Source organism: Psittacula echo, assembly GCF_963264785.1.
Source record: "Psittacula echo genome assembly, chromosome: 1".
NCBI lineage: Eukaryota > Metazoa > Chordata > Aves > Psittaciformes > Psittacidae > Psittacula > Psittacula echo.
This window is the reverse complement of record NC_137735.1, coordinates 99,915,228-99,932,794: the sequence shown is the minus strand read 5'-3', so window position 1 is coordinate 99,932,794 and position 17,567 is coordinate 99,915,228. Positions and strand designations below refer to the sequence as shown.

At 43.4% G+C, this 17,567-nt stretch overlaps 1 protein-coding gene across 1 annotated transcript; it reads left to right on the top strand.

The window, feature by feature from the left end:
* Positions 1 to 1,873: 1,873 nt before the first annotated feature.
* LOC308219627 (aldo-keto reductase family 1 member B1-like) lies at positions 1,874 to 12,765 on the top strand. The gene is made up of 10 exons (XM_080614862.1): positions 1,874 to 1,975; positions 2,712 to 2,879; positions 3,813 to 3,929; positions 5,240 to 5,317; positions 5,714 to 5,836; positions 9,011 to 9,117; positions 9,274 to 9,355; positions 9,916 to 9,999; positions 10,791 to 10,873; positions 11,637 to 12,765. The coding sequence occupies exons 1-10, from the start codon at positions 1,910 to 1,912 to the stop codon at positions 11,677 to 11,679; spliced, it is 951 nt and encodes a 316-aa protein (XP_080470988.1). The 5' UTR covers positions 1,874 to 1,909; the 3' UTR covers positions 11,680 to 12,765.
* The last annotated feature ends 4,802 nt before the right edge of the window (positions 12,766 to 17,567 follow it).

The window sequence follows — 17,567 nt, the reverse complement described above, 5'->3', positions numbered from 1 at the left end:
TTACTGTGACTTAGTGCTCCCAGGTGGGCAGGCTGCTGTCCCCAGGGCTGCCCAGTGCCCTCACCTCAGAACACTGGCTTAAGCTATGCCTGTATCTGTCAGTAACTTCAAAGCTGCACATCCCAGCAGCTCTCCCCCTTATGAGTCAAAATGGTTGCATGTTGCAACTCTGTCACCTCCTTACTTTACCTTTGTGCTATTCTTGCAGGCCACGGGGTCTCTGCTGGTAAGGACTGCCTCCACAAGGACATACCCTTGGGCCCTGCTCTTGCCTCTCCAAAGTCACAACTTGTGATGAACCTAGTTACTAAATGGCAAGGCAGCAAAACAAATCAAAACCCCATGAAACTACGCATCCTGTTCCAGCGCAAACCCCTGCGTGTGGATCAAGAGGGGGGGAAAAAGCCCTCCTCCCCCACACAGTTCCTCACCACCAGCACTCACTATAAAGAAACAGCTGGCCATGCTATGAAGGACACAGTGCACAGGATTTACCACACTGTCTGTCACCCCCTGACACACGCAGCACTACTTCTTCCCCCAAGGCCCTGCTGCCATTTGGTGGCCCCCGCCTAGCCTTCAGGAGAGATAAAGAGTGGAAAGCCAACCCGCCTTACAGCTGCAGGGGGGAAAGCCTCCCAGTCATGAAAGCGAACAGCAAAATCAAAATACAGAACTTCAGCCTCAAGCCCCTTGTGACAAGATGGAGAAATCTCTCACCAAAAAGAAAACACCAGGGAAAACCAAACGCAAACGGTCAGAGGTACATGCAGAGTTACATAAGGATTTCGTGATCCACATGAAAACACATCGCATCCTGCCACGGATGGCTGATGGTGCTGACACAAACCAGCAGGAACATTAAAGAGGAAAACCAATTATCTTGCCTGCCCTTAGTTAAATGGAGCAAAAAATACTGAGCTGCAGAGAGCAGGGGCCTCTGCTGTGGGAGAGGCACCCAGAGCAAACTGTCGCACCTGAGGAAGCTCTCCATGTCTCAGTAAGCAGCAAACCCTCCCGGGCAAGCCTGGGTTTTTCCACTGCGCTGCAACCTCTCCTGCAGAACAGTGTACCTTTGTCTGCACCCTTTCTGATGTGAGATTGCTGGCCACCTACCACATATGATTACAGTCCTGCGTTTTACTCTGACATGCCCTCAGCGCTGCCCTGAAGGCGGAGGGACAATTTGATCATTATGTCACTCATTAAGAAGTCACTGTTTCTCTACTGCGACTTTCAAAACACCTTATTTTGAATGTTGGGAGAGGGTTTTTAAAGTTCTTTTCTTAAATTCACTTTATCCTAAGTTACTGTTAAGCACAGCTCAGTGTACCTTCAAGTGGAAGCTGCATTTGTTCCACGTGGAGAACAGGTTCTCTCCACTCCCACAGATGAGGTTTCTCATCTCACAGTACCAGCACACTGGGTCCCCGGGCTCCAACAAGGGAGACCAGCCAAAGCCACCATCCCTGCCCTGGGGACATGCTGCTTGGGCAAAGGCCTGACGCCCACAACCCTCAAACTAAGCGCACAGGGAGACATCTCTGTCTCCCATCTCCTCTGCCATCCCTGTCCCGGGAACACCGAGGAACCTACGTGCTGCGGCAGGGCCATGAGCTGGGTGCAAACATACAACCCAGCCTCAGTTTAAGCACTGACATAACCCGGGTGGCTGCATGATGCTCATCACAGCACCAGGACTGGCAGAGGCGGCCTCCTCCAACCCCAACCCCCGCCGTGGGCTGCACAAGGTCAAGGCCAGGGCTGCACAGCTGTGCGGCGGGATACAGCATCGGCACCGCCCCGCCATCTCCTTCCCCCGCCGCGCCGGGGAGGGGCGGGCCTGGCCGCTATTAAAGGCGCTGCGCCGACAGCTGCTGTGGTGGTGTTTTTGAGTGCGTGTGGGGCTATGGCGACTTATGTGCAGCTGAACACCGGGGCCAAGATGCCCATTCTGGGGCTGGGCACATGGAAGGTAACGGGGCTCGTCGCCGTGTCCTTCGCTCAGTTTCACTGACGGCGGGAGGGTGGATGTGCGCGGCCCGGCCCTGGCATTAGCCATTACCGCCCGTGCGGGACGGGCGCGCCTTCCCGAGCACCATACTGGGAGGGATGGAGGACGCCTGGCGGTGGCCCAGGCCCTGCGGGCGCAGTCTTGACCGCCGGTGTCGGTGCTTGGCCGGACTCAAGGCCTGTCCACGCCGCCACCCCGGGCCCAGGCGCAGCGCTGCCTGTGCCGCCGACATCCCAGGCTGGGGGTAGGGGAGCCGAGCTCCCCGCTCTGTGCGGCGTGTGGCATCGTGAGTTTCTCCCAGCTCCCTGACCCCTCGCAGCAGCCTGAGCGCCTGCACTGCTGCAGGGCTCTGCCTGCGAATGTGGGTTGCTAAGGCCCCTCCGGCTGGCGGCTGCTGAGGGCTTCTCCTCTTAGAAGTGGTATGGGGGAAGTGAGGAGGCCTCGGCCTGGCTGTGAAGAACTGTTCTCGAAGAAATGAGGTGTTGGGGCCTCAGCTCGGCAAAGCTATTGGGCTGAGCCCTGCCTGGTGGTGGGGTGCAGGGGACATCTGGAGGCTGGCTTTAAGCTGTTGTTCGGGTTTTTATCTTTATTTAATTGGGGGATTGCTTTGAATGGGGTGGATTTCTTAGTTTTGTCTTGCTAGGAAAATGATTTTCAACATATATTGATTAGAGTTTCTTGGATATTTTATGTTCAGTCCCCACCAGGAAAAGTAACAGCTGGAGTGATGGCTGCTATCGATGCTGGATACCGCCACTTTGACTGTGCCTATGTGTACCAGAATGAGAATGAAGTTGGGGAAGGGATCCAGAAAAAAATCAAGGAAGGCGTTGTGAAACGAGAAGACCTCTTTGTTGTCAGTAAGGTATGGATCCCAGGAGACACCTGTGTTTTTCTTAGTAACTCCCCCAGCTCTTTACTTTCCCATTCTGTGGTGCTTCATAGAACAGTTCAGAACATCACTTAAGACATTCCTGAAACAAGCTTCCTACTTTGCCTCCTCATGTAATGGAGCATTACACAGGGTATATACCGTAGATGGAGGTGATGCTTTAAACCTTTCCTAGCATGAAGTTATGCTCTCCTCTTTCATGTAGTATCTGGCCTTCTAGTAGGTGTTTCTTAAATAGAGTCTTAATGCAATGAGACTACTTCTGTTGTCTGCCATTGCAACATTCAGTCATGTGTGCTGCCACTGCACATGTTGCCCCCAGTATTACAGGCCAGTCCTGCTCACAGGACTAGCAGAGCAAGCTTTGCTGGAAGATCGGTAGGATACCAAGTTCTAGATTACCTTCCAAAGGGGACAGATGCTCTCTTCTGAACAGAGCAGAGGGGTACCAAGGGGTTTAACTCAGAAGATCCGTATGAAGAGAGGCTGAGAAAGTTGGGGCTGTTCAGCCTGGAGAAGAGAAGGCTGCGTGGAGACCTCATAGCAGCCTTCCAGTATCTGAAGGGGGCCTACAAGGATGCTGCGGAGGGACTATTCATCAGGGACTGTAGTGACAGGACAAGGAGTAACGGGTTCAAACTTAAACAGGAGAAGCTTAGATTGGATATAAGGAAGAAATTCTTTACTGAAAGGGTGGTGAGGCACTGGAATGGGTTGCCCAGGGAGGCTGTGAATGCTCCATCCTTGGCGGTGTTCAAGGCCAGGTTGGATGAGGCCTTGGGTGGCATGGTTTAGTGTGGGGTGTCCCTGCCCATGGCAGGGGGGTTGGAGCTAGATGATCTTAAGGTCCTTTCCAACCCTAACTATTCTTTGATTCTATGATCACAGTGTGCTTCTTGTCTCTAGCTGTGGTGCACATTCCATGACAAGCCTCTGGTGAAGGGAGCCTGCCAGAAGACTCTTGCTGCGCTGCGGCTGGATTACCTGGATCTCTACCTCATCCACTGGCCTCTTGGTTTTAAGGTACAGTAATAGCCATGCCTTCAGCTTTGTCTGTTGTGACTAGCAGTTTTGAAAAGCCTTATGGCTTTACAGCCCAGTAATTGCTTCAGTTGACACAAATTATCTTGTGTCTGTTGTATATCAGCACTGTTCTGACGCTCAGCTTTGATCTGGCCATGACAGCCAGGCTGTTGATCTCTACCTCTGAGACCCCTACTTGCATGGCATCCTCAGCCCTTTTGATCATGGAAAAGGTAGACTTTGAATAGAGGCTGGCCTCAATGCTTCAAGCATAAGTTGTTGTCCTTTTTGATTATTGCCTATGTGTTGTCTCCTACAAATTCAAAGTATGCTTACCTAATGATGCTGTTCCTCCTTTGTGGGAAGAAGAGCTATGCTTTGCTGCTTGACAGAAATTTTCCTCTGCATGTTACAGAATCACAGAACTCAAGAATGTTTCTGTCTTCCATTTCTGTCTTTAATCACTTGAGTCCTTTAATACAGTACAGACTGAACTGACCTTTGCTGTAGGAGCGTTAGTGTTCCACAGACCTTGGATTTCAAAAGGTGAAGCTTTTTAGTTCCTAATTCTTCTACTGACTGCATGCAAAGGAACTGATGTCTCAGTTTTAATATTTCTAAGCTTAGTCTTTCTGTTAGGAGTAAAGATTTTGATCAGGGTCCACTTGTTGTTTCTGAGATCAACCATTTCCCATAGCATCTGTATTTTTGAGGTTAGTTTCATATGGACAGAACTATCAAAGTGAAAATGCTTTGTGGTGTAGAAAACAACTGGCTTTGAATGAAGCTGATACTTGGCACATAGTTCTAACTGGAACACGGGCTGTTTTAACATTCCCTGTGCCAGCAACTTAAACAAAGAGTTTCCCCATGAAAGATCTGTCAGCAGATCTAGTACAGTATAGACTGAACATATTCCAGGCCCTAAGTGGGTCCTTAGTACACATTTTAGTAAAGCATTTCATTATGTTCATATAAGAACTGTGTATTTTTATAATACAGAAAGTAAACTTGTAAACTGAATACAATTCTACAAGTGAAGGGTTCTGTGTCACCATATGTATTTTGATGAACCAGAGGACGCTGTCCAGTGGAAGCACATGTCCACAGTGGAATGTGTGTTGGTGAAAATGCTATAATCCCATGTGAAAGCAAGACTGAAGAATGTAAATAATCAGTATTAGTATTATCTAATACGTATGTACATGCTGTTATGTCCCGCAGTAGGAGTTTGTAGTATCATGGTCCCCAGCTGGTGTTAGCCTCACTTCCCACCAAAGTGTTTCAAGCATTTTCTTTGTCACTGACAGGCAGGAGAGGAGCTGTTTCCCACAGATGACAAAGGCATGTCTATACCCAGCAACACAGATATTCTACAGACATGGGAGGTAAGTTTAGCCCCAGCAGGGGAATCATGTCTTCTGTTTTCAGCTGTCTCTTCCACATTTTCATTTCCACGTTACCTTCAGCAGCCTGAATTCTCATGTATGTAGAACTACCTGGAAGAACTCACTGGTATGATAGTGGATTGTTGGATATCATTATTTTCCATGTGTATCTTGCTGTGAATTTCCTCTGTCTCAAAGAATCAATCTCTGCGCTTTGCGGAAATGGGAGACATGACACAAATATTAATGCTGCTGTTTGGGGTTTTTTTTGCCTCAAACTTGAACTCTGAAAACGAATTGCTTATTTCGTGCTTCTCATGAAAGAAATAAGCCATATCAGTAAGAACGTGCTTTTCAGGCCTTGTCATATACTAGATTCTGACTTCTTTCTGTTAGGCCATGGAAGAGCTGGTGGATGCTGGTCTGGTAAAAGCCATTGGAATCTCCAACTTTAACCATGATCAGATTGAAAGAATCTTGAACAAGCCAGGACTGAAATACAAGCCTGCAAATAACCAGGTAAGCTGCAGTGTGACAGCAGGCAAATGTTTGGCTGGTGGTGTGGTTTTTGTTTGGTGGCTTCTGTGGTTTGGTTTTGGTTGGGTGTTTTTTTTTGGTTTTTGGTGGTTTTTTTGTTTTGGTTTGGTGTTTTTCTTCAAGATTTATGAAGATAATACTATGAAATAAGGTTATAGAAAGAGAATGAAGTACATAGTTTATTCTCTCAGTCCCACTCTTTAACTGCATTTGGATGCACAAGGTGCTGTAATTTTATGGTCTTCCTGCACTACTGCTTGGAAATCTGGCAAGGAGCAGCTCCAGAGCCTCTTTTTTTCTTCTGTTGGGGAGCGGGGAAAGGAGTGGGGAGATGATGAGGACAGTCGGAACTCAGATAAGCTTTAAAAACTTCATTGGAGTAAACCTTAGTGTGTATATACTGAGGACCTAACAAAGAGTTGGATGCCTTGAGTCTACGGGTAAGGGAGGCAGTTGTCTTATATGCAGTCTCAGCCTCTGTTGTTTCAACTTACTCTTGTTGTCTTTTGTCCTCCCGCTATGTGCCACTGAAAAGCCTGGCTTGCCTTTGGATTACCTTTTTCTAGGTACTGAAAAGCTGTTACTAGGAGACCTGAAGTATTCCCTTCTCCAAGCTGAACAAACGCAGCTCCCTCAGCCTTTCCCCATACAGCAGGATTTTCAGCCCCCAAGTGTCCCCATATCCCTCTGCTGAATTCTTGATAGTCTGTCAATATTTCTTCTGCTGACAGGGCTAGGAAGGGGGAAAGCCAGGCACAGTGTTATGAAGATCTGACATGTGCTGAGTAGAGGATTTGATCACATCCCAAAACTTACTGGCAGTGTTCCTGCGGCCAGGGCTCACCACTGGCTCACATTTAGTTCAGCCTACTATGGCCTCCAGGTCATTTATAGCATAGTTATTCTGCAGGTTGTCAGGCTTCAGCTTGTGTTATTGCCAGGGCCTTTTTCCTCTCAGGTGCAGGGCTTTGTATTCAGCATTGTTGAATTTCATAAGGTTTTTGTTGGCCTCTTCTAGCCTGAGTGGGAAGCCCTGCCCTTGAGTGTATTAAGTGGTCCTTCCCCAGTTGGTCATCACCTGCAGACTTGACAAAATTGTAGCCTGGTGTAAGATTTTAAAGAGAATAGGACCTGGGATAGTCCCCTATGAAGGACAGGGACCAAAGACTCATTGCTCTGAGCTTGTCTAGATTTGTCTTTGATTGCTATGGCCTTTGAAGTACTACAGCCTCAGTTACCGACACCTAATTTTAAGATATATAGTATGTTTATGGTTTAATTTATCGTGGTAGACTGGGCATATGTACTGAAAAGGGATTTTAATACCCTTTTTTTCAGAAAGCAAATAGGATTTCTCTCTGGCAGTCTATACAACATAACTGAAACACTGACAAGTACAAAATTCATAATTCTTTACTGTGTATTTTCATTATCTGTCTCAATGTACTTTTAGGATACTTAGTAAAAGTCTTTGATACCTTTCAACGCCTGCCACACCTCATTGCCTCCATCACTGTAGTTGATCATTACTCTTGTCTTTCGCATAGAGGATAGCAATTTGCACTGTCACACTCACATATGTTCTCAAGCTTTTCAAGTTAAGCTCAGAGCAGTAGGTCTTCGGTCCCTGTCCTTCAAAACCTATTGCTTCTGCAGAAATGCTTGCAAGCATGAAAGCTTGTCTGTGATAAGTGATATTCTAGTGATAGTGCTTCCTGCAAACTCTTTCCGTGCAGATGCTTCACATAAAATATGGTAATCCCCCTGTATTTGGTGTTCATTCCCATTCTTAATTTAAATCCAGTATGTGGATTGCTTTCATTTGTGGTGAGGAAATAATTTGGCAAGGTAGTAATTACGTTGTAATGATATTAGTACTTAGTTCAGTAGATCTTTAAGTACTTGATCACTGTCACACAGTGTGGATTGCAATAGCTTAAGGTACTTGCTGAAGTACCTTAAGGTATCATAGGCTTTTCATGCTGGTCCAAACATAAGACTAATGTAGCTCAGAAGTTTTGAGTGTCAGTGGACAGGTAAGAATGACTTCGCTTTGCTTATTGCATAAATTCTACCTATTGAATAGTTGAGAAAATAACCCTATGCTCTGTTACTTCTGAGTAGCTGTGTTTCTGGAGCTGCTGAAGTGAAATATGTATAATCTACCTGAAAAACTGGGGTGTATCCTGTTGTCTAATATTCCAGCATGCCCCAGAAGGGAAGCGGCCATGCAGGCCTCTGATAACGACATGCAGTTAGAACCACAAATAAAGCCCAAGAGGCTGTAAACTGATCCTGTGTTCTGCGCTGTTGCTTCACCTGCCAGTAGCACAAATTTCCAGGGACTTCCTCCAAATGCAGCAGCAGGCTGCCAAAGGCTCGCATGACAGTTCAGAGTTCTTGATGTTGCCTGTTGAAAGTAAATTAGTGCTCCATGGTGTGGAACTATCCTGAAAGTACCTCTGTGCTTTAAAGTATCAAATATTCATGTTCATTCGCTGCCTCCTGACACATGAGTAATTCCTGTTCTGTACTGTGTATCTGTGCATTAGCTTGCCAGACTACAAGTCTACTGTTAAGAAGTCTGTATTCTGTTAGGTAGTCCTATGGAAATTTATGGTAACTACACATGTGTTTGTAAAAAGTCTGTAATGGATAGTAAGCTGAAAGTCTAAAATCCAACAGATTTGTATTTGCAAGCTGGAGGCATTCAGTGTGAGTATTGACGCAAAGCAAATAAAACCAAATGAAACAATAAAAAAAGTTATAGCATGTTTAATTTGGGGGTGAAAAGAGACTTTGTACTTATTGGTTTGATATCCTCTTGGTAAGAGTTTTACAGTTCTCTTGTGTACGCATTTTACTGAACTGGCCCATTTAAGCGATTAGGTAGCTGGTCATTCCATATGTTGGAGATAACCTGGATCAGCAAAGTTTTAAGGAGTGGTGTTACAGTCCTTGGGATTCCTCACTGCAAGGAGAAATACTGTAAATGCTAGAAAGGGGATGGGGGCATGAAAAAAACAAAGGGAGTGTAATATCGCACAGAGACTCTAAGCTAGAACAGGATCAGCCTTTGATTTGATTAAAAACTAATCCCTGGAGCATAGTAAAGGCATTAAATTGCTGTCAATCTTTGTACTCTTATGCTGGCAGGTTGAATGCCATCCATACCTCACCCAGGAGAAGCTGATCAAGTACTGTCAATCCAAAGGGATTACTGTGACAGCATACAGTCCTCTTGGTTCTCCCGACAGACCATGGTAAGATTGCTTTGCACTTTTCAAGGGAGCTAGCATGAATTTATGCTTCAAACTTTTGAGACTGCAAGTGCACCACTAATTATTCATCCAGATGCAGATCTCTGTTAGGTTGGCTCTGTGGAGGTTTCTTGCCCCGTTTGTCTTTTCTCTTTGTAGGGCTAAGCCAGAGGACCCTTCCCTTCTGGATGACCCTAAGATTAAAGAGATTGCAGCGAAGCACAATAAGACCCCAGCACAGGTATGTAGGAGCTGAACAGTGGGTACCCTTTCTTGTAACACAGCATAAAGGACACCTAATGACATTGTAGAGGACAGGCTGGCTCTTCATTCCCTGTCAACTGTGATGCTCTTTTGTGCTGTTAAGTAATAATGCAGGTTTGTTTACGATGTGGCCTAGAATACATGCTTGTGAGGGCTCTTTGACTGTCAATAAGAAATACTTTCTGGCATCTTCAGATGCTGTCATGTTTCAGTCTTCCCATCTGAAGTCCTGTTGCAGAAGCATGAACTTGTATAGCCTGCTAAAAGTACAGGTGGGAAGGGAAGAAGGGAAAATGAGTATCACTAACCTGAATGGGAAATGAGCAAGAAGGCTGCTTATGTAGGGCTCCAGCACTTCTCTATTTGCACTTCAAAAAGTGCTGCATGGAATTTTGGTACTATGTGAAATGCAGCTCTGCAAAAGTAGGTTAATTTTGCTGAGTTGTGCAGTTTACAGGAAGGAACTGTTGGACCAGGCTCTGCTTGCTGTTGAGCAAAAGCCATCCTCTCTCTGACTCAGGGATATGCCTCTTGCAGGTTCTCATTCGGTTCCACATCCAGAGAAATGTGATTGTGATTCCCAAGTCTGTCACGCCACAGCGCATTGTGGAGAACTTCAAGGTGAGTAATTAGGAGTGGCCTGGGTGCATGGCATGTTCAGGGATGGCGTGCCTTCCCACTGCAGAGCAAGCAGTGATCCTTTCTCACTCTTAAGTTGTCTTCAGGCAAGAGGATGGAGCTTTTTCTCTCTATATGTTTACTTTTTGCCTACTGAGGGCTGAACTTAAGGTTACAGTTGGAGAGCAGAGCAAACAAAGCTTTGGAAATACTACTGTGGTAATCTCAGCAGTCACGTTACATGATGCTTCCTGTTTTATGTGGATGACTCATCTGACAGAGCTTGCTTTGAGGCCAGAGTGCAGTAGCCCAAAACAAAAGGCTTATGTAGAGCAAGCACTGTTAAGAAAATAGTCCTGGTGTCTGTAAACCATGCTGCTGCTCTTGATTCAGTGGTCCTTTACTGAAATCAGTGTTAGCATGTTGAAAGAATCATAGTTGCATTAGGTGGAGTATGAAAGTCTTATAGATGTTCCTTTGGAATAGGACAGAAAGATCCATCTTTCACAAACGGAGAATGGAAGCGTCTTAAAACAACTGGCATGTGTTACTGCAGCTTGAAATTTGTTTATAATTTCTCTCTCCCTGCTCATCTCCCTCCCTCACTTCAGCTAGTGAAGTCTCAGAAATCCAGAGAGCTGTCTTGCCTTTCCCTCCTTCATGAAGCAGTCATTTGTTCTAACAAATTGTTAGACTTGTTCTTTAACTTTATGTGGCTTTTGTTTGGTTGATTGGTTTTGCTTGCAATCTCTCATTTGTTCAAAGAGGTGATTTCCATCTGTTTCCCTTGTTAGGTGTTTGACTTTGAACTGACTAAAGAGGAGATGGCAACTATTCTCTCCTTTAATAGAAACTGGAGAGCCTGTCCAATGAGCATGTAAGTGGCAGTGTTGGGAAGGTTTTGAGTATGCCATAGTTCAGTATATGAGGTGGTTGTTATGCCATAGTTTAGTTTATGAGGTTATAGGCTTGGTTCAAATTCATGATATGCAAACTCAGTTTCCAAAGTGGTCATCCTCAATAACTTTTCAGAGTGAGATTTTGAATATTTGTGTTACAAACCAAATCATGATGAGCATAAAGCAAACTTCATGTTCATTTTCAGTTCAATCTCCAAGATACTTTTTGTAGCTGGAATTGCAAGAGGAGGCTTCTTACTTAACATTTTTTATTTTGTCCTTATTGGAGAAATGAATGTAATGTAGGCTCAGATTCTGTATTAACTTTGCTTGTGGCATTTTGTCTTTCTGTCATGACCCTTAGGTATGTTATAAAAAAACAACTGTAGGTTCTTCAGGAGTGGTTGGGAAAGTGGGTGAGCATTAAAAATATTAACATAAGGATTTGCAGCTTGGAAGCCAGATATGAAATCTTTATTGGAAGTCTGCAAAAAAAGTCTACCTGGCAGTAAACGTTAGTTGAATTGGTTGCCTACAAAGCATCTAGGTCATATCTCCCAAAATGCTCAGAATTCAAACAGAAGGCGTTCGAGAATCTTTGTTTACAAATGCAGTGCATCACCAAAGAAAATGGAAACAAACTGGTGCTGTTTTTATAGAAGTCGGTCCTTCCTTGGTGGTTACAGCTGCATATAGTATCTTTCAGACACGAGATAATCTTTCCTCTTTTGCTTCCTTTAGGTGCATAAATCACAAGGACTACCCTTTCAATGCAGAATACTGAAGATGTTTCCTGCCTTTCTCCAGACTTGCCAGATATGCTTCTGCTGTTGCCTGAGTTGTCTACATAGCTTTCTTACTGCATCAGATCCTCCTTTTTCCTTTCTTTTTTTCCCCCACAAAGATGCAGTATATGTACTCAGTGGCTTTGCGTTGCTTTCTTTTTTGGGAGAAGGAAATGCTAAAATGGTTCTGGAGAGCACACTGTGTGGACTTGTAGATTGTCTTTGCCAAACTGCATGTCTGGAATTGGTAAGCAGAAAACATTGAGAAAGTTTGGACAAGCAGTCACTTTTATTTTGGAATACTGTGGACTGGAGCTAGTGGCTATCATTGTCTGGAAGGACCAGGATATTGGCAAATACTACATAATTAATGAGGTCTGCTCTTTTCTGATTACTTTCTGGTTTGGTTTTGTTTCTTTCTGTAATGCTCAAGTCTTTCTTTTTTTTTTTTTTTTTTTTCCTATTGGAAGTACAAGTTGATTTCCAAGTACAGCAGTTTCTACATGTGTAGCTCCTTGAAAAGTACGTAGGTCCTTTTTTCTTGGTGATAAAAAAGCTGGTTTTGCTTATAATAAAATAGTTTCATTACTGTGTGTAATGAGATAGTTATTTCAGTAGTGCTTTAATGGTAGTAATGCTGGAGTAGTAGTATATCAGCTGTATCTAGAGATTACACAAAAGCAAGGAAAATTACTATCCCCCAAGAACTCATCTGCTATCAATGTTAACTTTGTATGTATGACCTACTAGTTATCTGCTGTTCTAATGCTAGTGCATGTGGAACACCTGAGTGTGATGAACCTGTGGCCACTGGTGTGTCTGCTTGAGCCTTTCTTTAAATAGAGCTGTTCTATGACAGTTGATATGCCTAACAACTGACATACTAATGTTTAAATTTGTCTTCATTTTACTGAACTGATAGTATACTTTAGCTACTAGAAAACTCATTCCATTGAAGACATGGCACCTATGCAGCATCTTATGGTATTGTTTTAGTAAGCAGTAGAAAACTTGCCCTTCCAGTTAGGCAGCACATGGTGCAGGAAAGAATTCTGTTCTTGTACAGGCTACCACTGGCAAATACAGTGAAAATGGGTTTCCAAGAAAAAGCCTGTGTCATGAGCTAGAAGATCAGAAACTTACTGTGGTCATGGAGGACAGAAAAATAGGCTTATACTGAAATTTTGACATGTGGAATGTGTTTGTTTCTTGGGGTTTTTTTTATGGTTTTAACAATATTTGCAGGTAATGGTTTTAAAGTCGTTGGCTGCTGAAAGCTGCTTAAGACTTCACAGAATACATTTGGGCACTTGTAAAAACAGCAGCTAGTGTTGGGTGATTTTTCTTGCATGATGTTGTCATTTTTTCCAGGGTCTCAGTAGATCTGGAGTGTGAACTGTCTTCTCAAGGGGGTTGTGTAGGCCTGGCAGAAAGGAGGTTCTTGAGCAGATGAAAGAAGGGAGATGCCAGAACTGTTAATACATAACCACCCCTAAATGGTAAATGTAAGCTAAGATTCTGATTCCATAACTGCATGGTGTACTTTAAAGATAACTTGGCCAGGTTAAAGTATGCCATGAATGCAGTTGTTCTCAAACTATTTGTGAAGTAGGTGGTTTGTTTCCTGGTACTGATAAAAAAGGGTTCTAAGGAGTCATGCTGATTTATTCTGTCATTCCTGATAAATACTAAGCATTATATTGAAAAAAACAGAGGGGTTTTTTTGTTATGTTCAAATGCTTCTTTTAAATCTCTCTACTATCACTTTACATGTGACAGGATTTTGGTCAGCATAGTTTAAAATAAGCTGAACAGACAACATTGAGTTAACTTTTACAGCACAAGGCAGAGAGAGGAGAGGATCAATATCTGACTCCAAGCAACAGTCTCCTTTAATGCTGATTCTCCTAACATAAATTGGTTATAATCATTTTAAATTCTGGGCTTAAGAGCAAATACAAGAAGCTTCAGCTCTGCAAGTGTTTCTATAATGTGATAAACAAAATCCCAAAGATGTTTAAAAAGAACAGGTAATATTCTTAGATTAGTCTGAGCTGTGGCAGAAAACTGGGGTGATGCTGACTTGCCCCAAAATAACCTTTTCTTGACAAGTGTGTTCTGGCAAAAGGTTACATTTGAGGGTCAGGGTTTCCAAACTGGTGGATCAGGTTGTTAATTTCCTCTGTCTTCCTTTCACTGTAACTTTATAAAAGTTTGTGCCTGAAATTTTCCGTTCTCAGAGTAGGAATTTTACTGGAGAAGACTTTCAGACAGGCTGCTCCACAGCAGAAGGAAGACTAGCTAGCACTGTGGGTGGAGTGGGATTGTAACAAGCACTCTCTGTATTTTGCTGGATGACTTAAGGGGAAAGTATTTGGAAAGGGTCGTTCTGGGACTGGGACGCTGCAGTGCTTAACCAACAGAGGGCTTGGATACTTTGTGGGATACAGCAGTATGAATAGAAGAATAACAGGGCCACCTGAGCAAAGGGACAGTGGTGCATAAGCTCAAAGAGAAAGCAGGCTGTTGTCAGGAAGGATGAGCAGGATAGAAAACCCTGACACCCGTAACAATTTTGGATTGCTTCTTCAAGGCCAGGTATAATTAAGACTGAGATGAAAAACCAGTCTTCAACACTGCAGCCAAGCCTTCATTTAATCTAGTTTGATGTGGGGGTTGTTACAGTAAACTAAATGGCTGCTATACCCCTATACTTGTGCCACAGTCTCTGCCTACAAGGGTAGAGATTTCCTTCAGTTTCCTGAAAGGTAAAGTGGAAAGATCAAAGAATTAGATGTCCGGAGCCTAGCATTCCTGCTAACTGAGCTCTTCCTGCTCTGTTCACAGCATTTGTTTTTGTATTGTGATTTGATGGATCTCTGTGTTTCTGATCAAAGAACTTTTAAGGACAAATACAGTCTTGTAGCTCTTCCAATGAAAAGTGGTTGTTTTGTGGTTTAAGAATTGTAGTTCAGCTCCACCTTGTTGGTCTCTCTTACAAGACTTTCTCAGGACTCTGCTGCAGGAGTTCAGCTAGTGTGATACTTTTGCACACCCTAGGGAAAGGAGTGCAGCCTATGGGAGAGATTAAGAGCAGGAGATGGAAAAATCATTTTCCTGAGACCACTGGAATGGGTACTTGTGCTCAAAGTTTGTTTCATTTCCAGCAGCACTCACTGCTTCAGATGATACCAGCTTAGCAGCTCTTCTTGCTATTATAAGAAAATAGCTCTGACAGAATGGGTCTATTGCCATAGCAGCAAAGAATGATGGTGAACTGATTTACCAGGAAAAATAGAGAAAATTGGTTGTTATTTGAGATAGTAAGATACCTTTTTTGAGACTGGGGGGGGAGGGGGCGGGAATTGTAGAGGAATATGCAAGAAGCAGCTGGAATCGGTACCATGCTGGAGGTAGGACACCACAAATAGTCTTACAGGCACAGTATTTTTCAGGTTGCAACTGATAATTCTTTGGGAGGAAATGGCTTGACTTCTGATATTGAAACATCAATAACCAGCTTGCCTTACTGGAATAACTTTTTTTTTATGATGCTCTGTAACTTCATTTTTCTTTGAGGAGGAGGAGGCAGGGTCTCTTCTTGCTGAGCTCACAAGACTAGCAGAAGCACATGCTGTAACATTTGAGCAGAGTTGTGAAATCTGGGGCATAAGAAACTACATTATTCAAAACAGGATTTGGGGGTTTAATCTGTAGCCACTATGATGAAGATATGACTAGAGATCTGGAGTCTCTTGCTTAATTGGGACACAGAACAGCTGACTCAGGACAAATAATTTCCTTTTTAATCACTTAAGGCTCCCCTAATTTTTCATCTATAAACTGTTAGTAACTACTTGTCATCCCTCTCTCTGCCTTGTCCTTGGTCACTTAAAATCTAGAGCCCTGCCTTACTCTGGTAAGACCTTGCTCATTTAAGATGAGAGGCAACTCTTAACCCTTTCACAGGTCATGCTGCTCTTGCAGCTTAATTTGTTGAAGGGCATTGTTACAGTCACCTGCAGAGCTACATCTGTTTTCCAAGTTCTTAAGAAGAAAAGCTGAATATACAATATATCTTTTTCTGAACTGAAATAAGCTGGATTAAAGGATAGCTGCTCATAAACACAGCTGAACTGAATCAGGCTAAATACTGCCTATTGCAGCATCCTGTCTGCAGGTGTAGCCAGAAGAAGTTGAAGATGAGTAATCTGAGCATTGCAATGGTGTGTTCTTTATTCTGACAGCAGTTTAAGGTCTTTTGTTCAAGTCATTGGTTAACTCTTTCTTGTTCAATTACCTTGTCAGTCTGCCACATTCCAAGGGAATAATTTTTCATACCCACACATCTTATGAAGAGTTGCTATCTGCTACTTTTTGTGCATGTCTGCTGCTAGTTTTTATAGTGGAGGAGATAGCAGCTAGTCTATTTCCAGTCATACTTTCCAAGCTGCTTTAGATTTGGTAAACTTTGGCATAGCTCTCTGTGGTCATGTCGAATAAAGTCATAGGCTGCTTAATTGCCAGCTGTATAAATTATTCCTAGGTCATTGATTATCCAAGACAGTCTTCTATAAATCTTGTTTTTAAGGTACAGTGGAAGGCAAGGATTTTTGTATGGGATTGAATGCAAAAGTTCGTAGAATGGGTCTCTTGTCTTACTGTTTTTCTTATTTCTCATTCTGCTTGCTTTTGAATGATACTGAGCTCAATATGAGAGCTTGGAATTATAATAGATGGCAAAGCTGAGCAGCAAAGAGTTTTGAACTTATTGTTCATTAATGATGTTTTTCTGTTTTCCCTCTAAAACATGGACTTTTTATTTTTTTCTACTAAGTCCCTTTGGAATTTTTCATGAAGGCTTGACTGTGCCAGAATGGATGAACTGTGCAATAAAAGCTCAAGTTGTGGGTCAACGTATTGTGATACAAAGACAAAATGCTAAGATGAGGTGTTTTCCATTTACTGGGTTCAGTCCAGTGACACAGTCTCACTGCTGACTAGGAAAGATGTCTCTGGGTTTGGTCTAAAAGCCCTGTTCCATAACTGATGGATACTGAAAACTGTCTGGATAATACTGGTCTCTTGCTGTAGTTCTGACAGAAAGCTAATGATTTTGCTGCTGAGGAAGTAGACACACAGGAACAGAAACTGCTTAGTCCTTCGAGAAACTCTGTTCCCTACAGCTGGTCATGGTGACTTGAGCCTGTTTATGCTATATCTGACACTGGGAGGATATTATGTTCTTTTCCATTTTGTTTGTACTGTGGCATGCTCTTTCCTGGCTTTCAGAGATGGCTTCTGTATTTTCAGGTCTATAAAAGGGTATATAAAATGCTAGACCTGTGGCCCTTTCCACACCTGCTCCTTGTGTTAGACACTGATGCAGCTGGAGATTAGTAACTAATTAATGCTTCGTGGGCCACTGAAAAGTATGTGGAGACAAACTATCACTGCATGTGCCTAGATAGCAGCATAGAGTTGAATTAGTTACAACCACAGAAGAAGGAGTGGGTTAAAGGTACGCTTGCTTATTAATCACAAGGGTCAAATTAATCTGAAGCTAGAGACGAGCAAGTTTCTAGCACTTGTCAATGTGTGGTAATACCTCTGCTGCAAGTTCCTGCACTGACAGAACAAAACTCTTCAGAAGACTGTTGTAGCTTGTCCCTTCCTCCCTTCTGCAGCAGTGATCTGACCAACAAAACACTTGCTCCTCTTTACAATAGCAGAAAAACATGCCCAAGTCTCTACCCTAGCCTGTGATAGCAAATTTTATTTCCTTAATGAGTAAGTTCTATGTAAAGCAAAGTCTAAACTCGCTAAGAAACACAAGAGGATGGAAGATTTCTGAAATCCTCAGAACTAATCAAGGGAGATCATGCTT

Excerpts from the sequence above, each read along its gene's own strand:
- LOC308219627 (XM_080614862.1), top strand. The coding sequence starts at position 1,910 with ATGGCGACTTATGTGCAGCTGAACACCGGGGCCAAGATGCCCATTCTG. Across the intron at positions 1,976-2,711 it reads TGGGGCTGGGCACATGGAAG|TCCCCACCAGGAAAAGTAAC; the intron begins GTAACGGGGCTC and ends TTTTATGTTCAG. Across the intron at positions 3,930-5,239 it reads ACTGGCCTCTTGGTTTTAAG|GCAGGAGAGGAGCTGTTTCC; the intron begins GTACAGTAATAG and ends TGTCACTGACAG.